At 42.7% G+C, this 12040-nt stretch overlaps 1 protein-coding gene across 3 annotated transcripts in view; it reads left to right on the plus strand.

The window, feature by feature from the left end:
- Positions 1-6909, plus strand: part of LOC139531819 (collagen alpha-1(XV) chain-like) — a 93699-nt gene extending 86790 nt beyond the window's left edge. For all 3 annotated transcript variants that reach the window (XM_071328688.1, XM_071328690.1, XM_071328689.1), the window contains 11 exons: positions 710-787; positions 951-976; positions 1215-1313; positions 1781-1925; positions 2037-2101; positions 2383-2505; positions 2612-2659; positions 2860-2889; positions 3848-4051; positions 4521-4636; positions 5763-6909. In XM_071328688.1, coding sequence (XP_071184789.1) covers positions 710-787; positions 951-976; positions 1215-1313; positions 1781-1925; positions 2037-2101; positions 2383-2505; positions 2612-2659; positions 2860-2889; positions 3848-4051; positions 4521-4636; positions 5763-5964 — 1136 coding nt within the window. In that variant the 3' untranslated portion in view covers positions 5965-6909. The remainder of the gene's footprint in view (positions 1-709; positions 788-950; positions 977-1214; positions 1314-1780; positions 1926-2036; positions 2102-2382; positions 2506-2611; positions 2660-2859; positions 2890-3847; positions 4052-4520; positions 4637-5762) is intronic.
- The last annotated feature ends 5131 nt before the right edge of the window (positions 6910-12040 follow it).

The following is a 12040-nucleotide window of genomic DNA, read 5'->3' on the forward strand; positions in this document are numbered from 1 at the left end:
AATGCAGTTGTGTTCGCTGTTTCCGGTAATCAGTAAATAATACTGCAAAAAAGTATAAATCGCCCCATCAGTGTCATACCATGTGCAATATATAGACTTTTTTACAATATCGAGGACATGCAGAGATGCAGAGAATGAAGTTGGGTTACTCCTAAGTACTCATCTTCGACATTGTGACCTTCCATTATAGAGCTTTGGTGTGGATTGAGGCTATACATTCATATCAGTTGTGTTCCTCCATTGTATTCACCTTTCATTATTTCTATTGTGGATAGTGTTCCTGTGTACCAATGGAACCAGCCTTTGTTTTGAATACATTGAATTGGATTGTGATGATACTGATGAATGAATCCTGCACACAATGTGCTTAATTAAAAAATAAATAATATGTATCAGTAATAATATTTGATTTGAGGAAATATGCACAAAAGAAGAGTAATTTCCGATCATTCTGCACCTTTGGATAGTACTTCCAATTTTGATAATTATTTAGTGACTGCAAAGAAAAAGTATTGATATAGTGTGATTTTATAGAGACAGACTAACTTTCTGTTTTGTCTGCTTGCACTCAGGAGATAAGTATGGCTGCGTTAATCTTTTTGCAGGCAGTCGTGTTCTTTTGATGAAACCATTTGCAATTACTTTGTTGTGCTGCATTCTCTGATATGAATGCCAAATGCTCACCTGTTATTCCCTATGTGACCTGTAGGGGGGGCTAACTGTCTTCCAACTGGGACCAAAGGGGACAGGGGGGAGAGGGGCTTCCCTGGGATGCCTGCCCCACCACGTGAGTCAAGATAGATAGAGTGATTGATGTATTACTGTTCACCTACAGTGTGATTTTGCTTTACTGTTAATATAAAGAATACATGTTATAATCTGTCATAAGGACACAGGTGTTATTCATGCATTATCTTTAATAAACAATGGATGATGTGTTTTTCCTGCAGTTACAATGCTTCCCAAAGGAACTACGGTAAGTTGAATATTTGTTTCTGCTGTGTGTGTGTGTGTGTGTGTGTGCGTGTGTGTGTGTGTGTGTGTGTGTGTGTGTGTGTGTGTGTGTGTGTGTGTGTGTGTGTGTGTGTGTGTGTGTGTGTGTGTGTGTGTGTGTGTGTGTGTGTGTGTGTGTGTGTGTGTGTGTGTGTGTGTGTGTGTGTGTGTGCGTGTTTACTTCTGGAGCTCTCACAGTCTGTGTGTCTGTCTATCCACAGGGGAATAAAGGGGACCACGGCTTCAGGGGGGACAAGGGAGAAAAGGGGGAGGCCGGGTTACCGGGCTCACCTGGTATGCCTGGGAGATCGGGACTGGTGGTGAGTCCCATTTCCATTGAGACCATATGCTTCCAAAGCCCCACTTACCCACCACAGCTTTGACCAATTACAATTACTGAGAAGATCACGATACAACATAGACACATGAGATGGTACATAATCAGTGTCAACTTCATTTGAGGGCGTTATTGTAGTCTATGGCCTCTTGATGGTGTGCTAGATAGGCTTTTGGGTTGTGTGAGTAATGAGGATTTTGAACTTGGCCACGTTGGCAAAAGGCAGAATTGACTTGAAAGGAAATCCAAGTTGTGTGCAAAATAATACATTGTTTTGCCAATTCTTACAAATTCAAGTGCTGCATGCAACAATAGGGGATTTTTCCCTACTGGCTGCATTTAAATAACACCGCAGCATCATGGGGTTCAATAAGTCACCATGTTCCATTAATTCATTAAATGTAAAGATACTGGAGATGAATATCTACTAAAGCACTGTGTTTGTTTCAGGGCCCCAAAGGAGAAACTGTTATGGGGCCCCGTGGCTATCCAGGTGTTCCGGGGTCTCCTGGTACTCCTGGGTATGGGAGACCTGGCCCTCAAGGCCTCCAAGGTCCTCCCGGACCCCCCGGAGAACCCTCTCGGTTTGGCTCAGGTAAGACTTTGTGGCACCCTTTGTGAAATGTTCTATATGGTATAATATGGTGACTAGCATCATATAAGAAATTCTTACCGTTGTGCTTGTCTCTCATTTTTCTAATTCCAGCTGTGACCATCCATGGGCCACCAGGCCCCACTGGCCCGGCTGGACCTCCTGGGACCTCTGCCATGGTCAGTCAGTCTGTCCCCTCCGTTACGCTGTCACATATCCGCCCCATCACGCCACAATGTCATCCCATCATACCATCAAAATGTCAACTCTGTTACATAATGTCATCCTTGTTACATTATCACGTCAGCTCCGTCACGTCATCAAATAACCCCTGACATGCTAGATATTGCTGTCCTTTCCTCAATCACTCTGGCCAGGGCCTCCCCAACAATTACTATATTCCGATACTTCGTTCCAGTCGAATAATGTGTTTCTCTCTATGTTTTTCTTTTATTTGAAGACGTTTCCTTCCAGCGAGGTCATGATGCAACAGACGAAAGACAGCAGCGAGGGGACCCTAAGCTTCACCACGGGGACAGGCAAACTCTACATCCGGGTGAAACAGGGATGGAAGGAAGTCCTGGTACAGCAGCATCTCTGGTCCCTCTCTTCCATGTCTCTATAGTGTCTCTGTGAGCCGTGAAAGTAACTGATGTGTTTGGTGTTTATCTGTATCTCTGTCTCTACAGCTTGGTGACTTGATCCCCCTCCCAATTAATCTCCTTCTAAATGACGAGGTAAGAACAGTAGAGTTGAGATGAGGATTGAACATGTTCAACTGCATGAATTTTCTGCACAATTCTCCCATTGACATCAATGCATTATGTGAAAGTGCATTGTAGACCTCCATATAATGGATACTTATAGCAGAATATGCTGTGTGATTGCTGCTTTTTATGTTTAGAATCTAGTTAGTAATAAACTTTTGCCCCCTTAGGCTCAGCCAGGCAGCGGCAGAAAATATGGGGTGAGTTTGTTGACAAATTCAGACAAGACTGACTAAGCGTTTGTAAATGTGAAAAGTTTGCTCTTGTTATTTCATAGGGGAACAATTAAAGGTTTTTAAAAACATAAACCTGTCTTTATTTACACTTCTATTGAATATCCTTTCTTACTCAAATATTTACTTGAACTTTTGTTTCACCACTTTTTCTTATGAAACTTTGCACTGGAGCAAAGAAACAGTCAATTAAAATACTTTCTTATAACTGCCTGCTTTCTAGTTTGTATCTAGTAAAGGGAGAATAAGTCTGAAATTGAATCTTTGTTATTCGTTCTTGAAAGCAAGTCATTGGTTTGGCTCAAGTCTGGCCGCAAAATGAGCTGGAGACAAAATTAGATTTTGCCGTGGTTTGGAGTATTCCACTTTTAGACTAAATGACTGTCTGTGTGCTGTCATTGAAGGACAGCCCGAGGCAGGCCAGGTTTGGTTTTTGATATTTAGATCCACATTTCACAAAAGAAGACTGTACCATGCCACACTGCTACATTCCCATTTCAACAGCACTGCCAAGACCATCACCTAAGACAGGGTTTCCCGAACTCAGCCCTACCCCCCCTGGGTGCACATTTTTTTGCCCTAGCACTACACAGCTGATTCAAATAACCAACTCATCATCGAGCTTTGATTATTTGAATCAGCTGTGTAGTGCTAGGGCAAAAAACAAAAGATGCACTGGGGAGGGGAGGGGGGCAAGGACTGAGTTTGGGAAACCATGACCAAAAAGAGATGAGAATAGTGGTGGGTGTGTGTGTGTGTGTCTGTGTGTGTGTGTCTGTTTGTGTATATGCACTTGTCAGTTTTGTTGGATACCTTGACCACCTGGAGTAGTATCCGGCTCGAAGGACCACCCTGAATGAGGTGGTGGTTTAGAATACATACTAATGACTAATGAATGACCACTATTCCACTGTCTCGTCCTCAGCTCAAACTGGTGGCTCTGAACCAGCCCCACACAGGGAACTTTGGTGGGGTCTACATAGCAGACAAGATGTGTTATGAACAGGCCAAGGCCATGGGCTTGTCCGCTTATTACCGGGCCTTCCTATCCTCCCCAAAACCCCGGGCCGTTAATAAAGACCTGGTCCCCCAGAAGTTCAGGGAGAGCTACCCCGTTACCAACCTCAGGGTAAGCCAACTTCTGTTTCCCATAGGTTCATCTAAGATCAGTGTTAAAGGCCCAGTGCAGTCAAACTATGAGTTTGGAATAATACTGTGAAATTGTGAAAATTATGATAATACCGTTTTAGTGTAAGAGCTGTTTGCAAAGATTGCCTGACATTTCAGCCTGTTTTTGTGGGATGTAGTTTTGGCCTGTCTGGTGATATCACCAGGCGGTAAATTAGTTAATAGACCGATAAGAAAGAGAGTTCCTAACCTCTCTGCCAATAACAGCTAGTTTTCAGTTTTCTCCTCCCCATTCACTCCCAGACAGTCCTAGCAAAATTCTTGCTTGAGAAATTGCTCTTTGTTAAGAAATTATTTTGTTAATTTTTTTAAATCAGAAATGATTTCATATTGAGATAAAAAGGTCTGCGTTGGTCCTTTAAAAAATAAAGTGTCAGAGTCAACTCAATTACTCCTTTCTGTATCCACAGGGCGACATTTTGTTCAGTAACTACAAGTCTATCTTCACTGGGGGTGGAGGCAAATTCCCGCCAAACATCCCAATCTACTCCTTCGATGGACGGGACGTATTGGCAGACCCCTTCTGGTCAGTGAAACAGACAGCTGTCCAGTTCCTCAGACACAGGGCCCTGTGGCTATGTGGACACGCTCATCCACGCTCATCCTATATCAATCTCTAAAGAGTGAAGGCTAGGTAGACATCCTCATCCACCCGTCATGTTCTCCACAATTCCACCCGACCCAAGCAGCTTCACCAAAAGACAAGTGGGTTTGGGAGAGCGAGGCATGAAGAAGGGAGGGGACAGACATGGCTGTTTCCACAAAATGAAGTTTTAAATGCAGGATAGCCCGACCGCAATCCAGACATCGGGGGTTGTAGCGTTGTGTTTTTCAGCCCGGGCCAATGCGAGCCAGCTATGTCCACCCTCGCTCTATTTTGCTCCTATTTATACACAGCCATGTTAAATTTAGCAGCCCCAACCAACCAGAGACTGGAGGCTGGCAACTGTGGCTCCAAAGTGACTGTTTATAGATGTTTTTCAAACAGACAATTTCTGACTTTGTGGCGAAGTCTATTTGAGAGCATGTATGAATGGATATAGCAGGGACAGAGCAGAGAAATAGGTTTGTTGATGTCATCTGTTAGGTTGAGGTCACATCTGTGGGTATCTCTGCTCAGTTTGGGGCTACATTAGTTCAACTCCCATTCGTTTTTTTTGTGCCTTTATTCTGGGAGGATTATTTAAATAGAAGGTAAATGAAACTTTTAGTTGGTGTTTTCGTGAACATCTGTTATGTATGCTGTATGACTTTTTAATGTGTGTGTGTGTATGTGTGTGTGTGTGTGTGTGTGTGTGTGTGTGTGTGTGTGTGTGTGTGTGTGTGTGTGTGTGTGTGTGTGTGTGTGTGTGTGTGTGTGTGTGTGTGTGTGTGTGTGTGTGTGTGTGTGTGTGTGTGTGTGTGTGTGTGTGTGTTCGCGTGTACTTTATGTTTGTACATAATAGGAGGACGGGCGCATTGTAATGGCTGGAACTAAATAAATGGCCAAACACAAACAACATGTTTGACTGTTCCAATATATTCCATTCCAGCCATTACAATGATCCTGTCCTCCTATAGCTCCTCCCACCAGCCTCCTCTGGTGTGCATGTCCCTGTGTATATGCTGTATCCATACACTCTCCCATTATATTTGTCTATCGCTCCCAACAGGCCTAAGAAGAGCATCTGGCACGGCTCCAATACGTTTGGCAACATGGCGGTAGACCGGTCCTGCGAGTCGTGGCGGGTCAACGACATTTCCATCGTGGGCCAGTCGTCCAGTTTGTCCTCGGGCTCCCTTATAGGACAGCAAACAAGCAGCTGCTCCAACGAGTTAATTATTCTCTGCATCGAGACCATAGAGCATGTTTAATAGACCTTTAACTCTCTCATGTCCCCCATTCCTCCATCCCCCAATCCACCCACTGTCATCTTAACACTCTGGAAAGGTGTAAATACATGAACATTGCTTTATGAACATGTCATCATCGTCATCAACTTATTCCTCTCCCATCCTCTGATTGGTTGGTTGATTGACTGAGATGGTGCTAAAGAGCAGATACTGTCTGTCAGACCAGCTCCAAATCGTGGCTTTGCACAGTTTTTTTAAACCAACTTTCAAATCACAACTGTCAACTTTCAAGATTCTTTCTCACTACAGATATTTCTCCTAGTCAAAATGTCACCTTTTATCTTCCAGTGATTGGTCGTGTTTACAGGTTGTCCTATTAGGTCATTCTATAAGAGATGTTTACTCCATTAGACCAGGGCCAATACCATATTTCACACAACATAATGTCCATATTCCAACAAGGGAACAACCAGTATTACCACCAAAGAAATTTTGATGCACTGTATTAGATTTGTTTTATACTTTTGTCACTTCATATCCATGAAGATTGTCTTTCAGTTTTTTTTATACATTTTATACACATTTCTCATTTGAGCAACAATTTCTCTCAGTGTTTAATTTAAATTCAATGTTTTATTTATACCTTGACCGCACATAACATGAATGAATCAAATGATTAAGGTTAAGTATGTAATTTATAGATTGTTTGTCAAAGTGACTGTTTCAGTTTTTTGCCTCTTCTGAAATTGGTCGTTTTTTGTACAGCATTCCTTTTACTGCGCTAGAATTTTGATTTGATAGGTACCTAGTTAGATTTAACATAAATTCCACCCATCATATAGAAATTCACCACAAAAAAAACTCATATGGAATTTTTATACAACAGAGATTTGATCAGTATGTGAGAGTATGTTTTATACAATAATTGGTGCTTATTGAATAAAAATGTTTTCTTTTTCTTAATAATATGAGTCTGATGTCATTTGTTTTGAAAGCCTGGTCCAGTTACATTGACGCTGGCTGCCACCCATGTACTGTGGTTCAAGGACAAGACAGACCAACACGCAAGTTGGCCGTGCCCGATACGACAGATGGTGGCGATTGAACATTAACAGAATATTACCACCAATATTCTGTGGTCAGAGGCGATAGGACGGCCACCTGCTGCGAATGACCAACTCTTGAGTCAATTAGGGATGGTGGTCAATTTGGTACTGATGTGGTACTGTAGCATAGAGGCTCAATGGTGGGTTTTTAGCAATTCCCCCTTACTCCAGTAGGTGGCTTTACCAAGACACAGGCCCTATTTGAATCCTTCCCTTCACCCCTCCTTGAAGTAATCAGTGACAGTGATTAGTGTAATAAGTAATCAGTGATTAGTGTAATCAGTAATTAGTGATTAGTCTAATCAGTAATCAGTGACAGTGATTAGAAATGACTAGACAGATGAAAGCCATGTGATGGATCCCTGGCGTTCACCTATCCAATATCTAGTCCAGGGGTGTCAAACTCATTCCATGGAGGGCCCAGTGTCCGCAGGTTACATTTTTTTCTCTTTCAATTAATACCTAGACAACCAGGAGAGGGAATTCCTTACTAATTAGTGACATTCTAAACAGTCGGAAGGGGCCTGCAGTGTTTGCATTAGCAGAGAGCACTATGATTATGGCAGAAGCTCCGTGCTCCTTAAAGTGCAATGAGAATTATAGTTGGGCTTCACACGCAGTTTGCTCCCCATAGCCAGGACTACTTCTTCTGGTCGCCCGACCATGTCGCAGTACGGGTGAGCGACGACACTCGGCCTACATGTGTAAACCCCATTAGCCGAATTCGAACTGTTTTGCTGCTGTACTGTAAGTAACCCTTTCCTTCAAAGAAGTTTCCATGTGTCTTGTGAGTGGGTCGTAGGCCTACCACTATAAAGGCGGTGTCACGCTCGTCGTACAAACTGGAAGCATACTCGGACCAACGTGCAGCGTGATCTGGGTTCCACATCTTTATTTATATAAAGTAAGTGAACCATAAAACAAAACAAGAAAGAAAGAAGGAAACATGACGACAATGGAGTGCTAACATACAACTACACATAAACAATATCCCACAAACCACAGGTGGAAAAATGGCTACCTAAATATGATCCCCAATTAGAGACAATGATTACCAGCTGCCTCTAATTGGGAATCATACAAAATCACCAACATAGAAAAACAAAACTACAACCCCACATAGAAATAATAAACTAGACTAACCCCCAGTCACGCCCTGACCTACTCACCATAGAAAATAAAGGCTCTCTATGGTCAGGACGTGACAGGCGGAGGGAGGTCTTCCTGTTACAAATGTGATTATAATGGAGTACAGGATGTGACAGTTTGAATCCAGGTCTTGGATGGATCTAGGTGGGGCTGCAGAAGTTCCAAAGCGTGCTTCCAGCAACTACAGTACGATTACATTTGTCATTGTTTTGGTTAACACATCCCCCAGTCCAACATGGCTGTAGTAATATGCTATTAGAATAAAAGGCTGGATGGATGTAAATGTTATTAAAGGGATAGTTCACCCAAATCACAAACTGAGACATTGGTTTCCTTACTCTGTAAGCAGTCTATGGAAAATGTATGACAGCAATCCATGCTTTGGTTTTATTTTCCTGGTTACGTGGTAAGGAAACCAACATGTCATTTTGTAATTTGGTTGAACTTTTCCATTAACTTACAAACGCTAGAAATAATGCCGTGGGGATTGAATTGGTTACATTTTGGTCAGAAGGATAACTTTCTATGCCACAAGGTACATTACTTTCTGTGCCACAAGGTACATCACGAGTCTGTCTTTGGCTTACACAATATGGCTGAGTTTAAACAGGCAGCCCAATTCTGATCTTTTGCCCAAGTATTGGCAAAAGATCTGATCTGATTGGTCAACAGACCAATAATTGGACCTTTTTTTTTTATTTGGGCTGCCTGAATTGGGCTGATCATTGCTGACCATCCAGGACACGTTGCTGTGCAAATCAAACACACTTGGTGCAGGGTGACATATTTTGTGTAACGCAGTGGCTGCGTTTACACAGGCACTAATTGATATCCGACCAATCAGATCAGCTCTTTTGCCAATAATTGGGCAGAGTATAAGAACTGGGCTGCCTGTGTAAATGCAGCCAGGGAGGAACATATCCTATTCCAGTCACAGTCTGTACTTGAACAGTTACCGAGCCAAGCACTAGTAGGACAAGTTGCCTATGGTATCTGAATTTGCAGTATGGGCTGCTCCTGGTACTCTTAAAGCACCACTCGAGACCTCATCTCATTCAGTCCTCTCACACATGTCAAATATTCAAACACTTGAATAACAAATGAGGCAATTTACCTGAAAACTATTGCTATTGCTACCCACAAATGATTGATCCATGTCCATTGTGTGCCTGGATAAGACATAGCCAAAACATCTGGGTCTCAAAGGACACAGTCTGAACGTCTGTGTGAACGTGACTGCTGTTTGCTTTCTCAGGAATGGGGAAATGTAGGGATTTCTTTCACACCCATACAGTAAGCCACATATCCAAAAGACTGACAGTGTGCCATGAATAATAGTGGTAGAACTGCACGTACAAGTACTTGTCATCACACTGTCTGTCTGACAGGTGGTGAAAGGGCTTGAGTTTTGCCTAGGGGGGAGACGGAGGAGTGGATGGCCATGAGCAGCTGAAGGACAGGCAATTCTCCCTTAACACCTTCTGGTTAATCTCTCACACACACACACAAACATACACACAAACCTGTTATTGACGAAACTTTCCTTAAACCTTACTATGAGTCACACAGAAATGCCTAACCCATAATGCATGACTTTATTGAATATACACTGAGAGTACAAAACATTAGGAACCCCTTTCTAATACTGAGTTAGAACCCCCTTTTGCCCTCAGAACAGCCTCAATTCATCAGAGCATGGACTCCACAAGGTGTCAAATACGTTCCACAGGGAGATGTTGGCCCATGCTGACTCCAATGCTTCCCACAGTTGTGTCAAGTTGGCTGGATATCCTTTGGGTGGAGGACCATTCTTGATACAGATGGGAAAAACACAGCAGCGTTGCAGTTCTTGACACAAACCAGTGAGCCTGGTACCTACTACCATACCTCATTCAAAGACACTTAAATAATTTGTCTTGCCCATTCACCCTCTGAATGGGACACAATCCATGTCTCAAATGTCTCAAGGCTTAAAAATCCTTCTTTAACCTGTCTCCTCCCGTTCATCTACCCTGATTTGAAGTGGATTTAACAGGTGACATCAATAAGGGATCATAGCTTTCACGTGGATTCACCTGTTTTGTACACTAGCATATGCGCTAGTGGTTAAGGCCTGTGTGAGAATGAATGCACTCTGTTGTATCATGTGTTTTTGTTTTTCTTGTTTCTCATCAGATTTCTACACATCCAGCTCATCACACTTCATGATGTTTTCTGTAGCCTCTCCCAAGCCGCCTGTCATCCCTGACACACACATCATCAATAACATTCCCCCATGACAGCTTCACTGCAGGAACGTGCGGGGGCCAACAGGAAAAGAGATGTTTGAAGAACATGTAGAGGCTCTGTCTGTCTCTCAGGCTTTTGTCACATCTAATTCCCATGTCAACGAGCGGACCGGTCCTTTTGTGTGGCGCGGCGTACAAATCTGTCCATAGGGGGACAGAGGTCAGGGGTCAGACGAATAGAACGATCACCCCGGAGCTGGGAGGATGTTAGGGGACTGGAGTCAGCGTTGTGGCCCCTGGACGTCCGTCATACCTCCGCCAGGGCAGGGCAGGTCAGGAAAGTCATGTGACCTTTAAAAGGGCATGTTTTTAATCAAATTGACTTTAATCTAACTTTATTCATACCACAATGGACAATTGTACTAGGTAAAGTTCCCAAATGCACAAATTGTATGCATGCATGACTGTAAGTTGCTTTGGATAAAAGCATCTGCTAAATGACATATTTATTAAAGTTGTGTGTGTGCAAATACATGAAGTTAATACATTAATCTATAACTTCATTCAAGTATACATTCTGGATAGCCATCAATATGATCATTGGAAAGCATAGTGACATGTTAGGGGACAAAAAGACAGAAAGTACAGAAACGCAAAATATATTATAATAACACAGTATATGCCAGACGCTTTTATCATAGCGTCTTACAGTTAGTTATATGTGCCGTGCATACATTGTTACTTATCATTGGTCGCGGGAATCGAACCAACTACCCTAGCGTTACAATCGCCATGCTCTACCAACTGAGCTAGAAAGGAGCATAAACAGAGTAAAGTTAGAAGAATCCGATGCCCATGGCACAGCACAGTAGACCTGACCTCCGCAAGGCAGCTGAGCTGAGGCTGTTCCTTTCAGTGATTGATATGAGCCCTGGAGCCGGGGCAGCAGAGGTTGGTTCATCAACTCAACATTGGCCCCTTTGTGAGCGCAGAGCGTCTGGGCGACCATGCTAAATGCAGTGTTGTTGTTTTTCATTAGAAGCATTATATCTTATTATATCTCCGCTAACCAGATGTCATAACAGATGACATGTTTGCTTCCTCAGGACATTTAGGCTGTATCATTTGGAACAGCAGGTGTAGGCTGTCATCGTTGACTTCGATGGTCAAACATACATTAGCCCATATAGTTAATTTGATCTTTTTCGCTCACTGTATTTCCCGTTTTATAGTCTGGGATATTGCAGAATGGACAGTTGCTTTGCTGGAGAACGATGATTTATATTTCCATCTTTTATATGAATAAATGTGTTGATGACTCAGTTTGAACAAAGACATTGGAATGTTTTGTCTGTGCAAGAATGCAAGAAAAGTTAACATTTTATGACAAAAAGATTTCGAAATATTTCTAGACGACACCATGATTCTAGAAGCCTAATTGGCTGACATCTCTGGAATTCAAATGAAATACTTTTAGGCAATAACACCACACCCATGCATTAATAACGGTGTTATTATACTGTTCTCATATGTATGTCACAGTTAACCCAGCCCTCTTCTGACCGGTGGGATTTTTCCCGTATGCGCATGCTCAGTATGCGCTGTGTGTGACCA

This window comes from Salvelinus alpinus, chromosome 10 (genome assembly GCF_045679555.1).
Source record: "Salvelinus alpinus chromosome 10, SLU_Salpinus.1, whole genome shotgun sequence".
Lineage (NCBI taxonomy): Eukaryota > Metazoa > Chordata > Actinopteri > Salmoniformes > Salmonidae > Salvelinus > Salvelinus alpinus.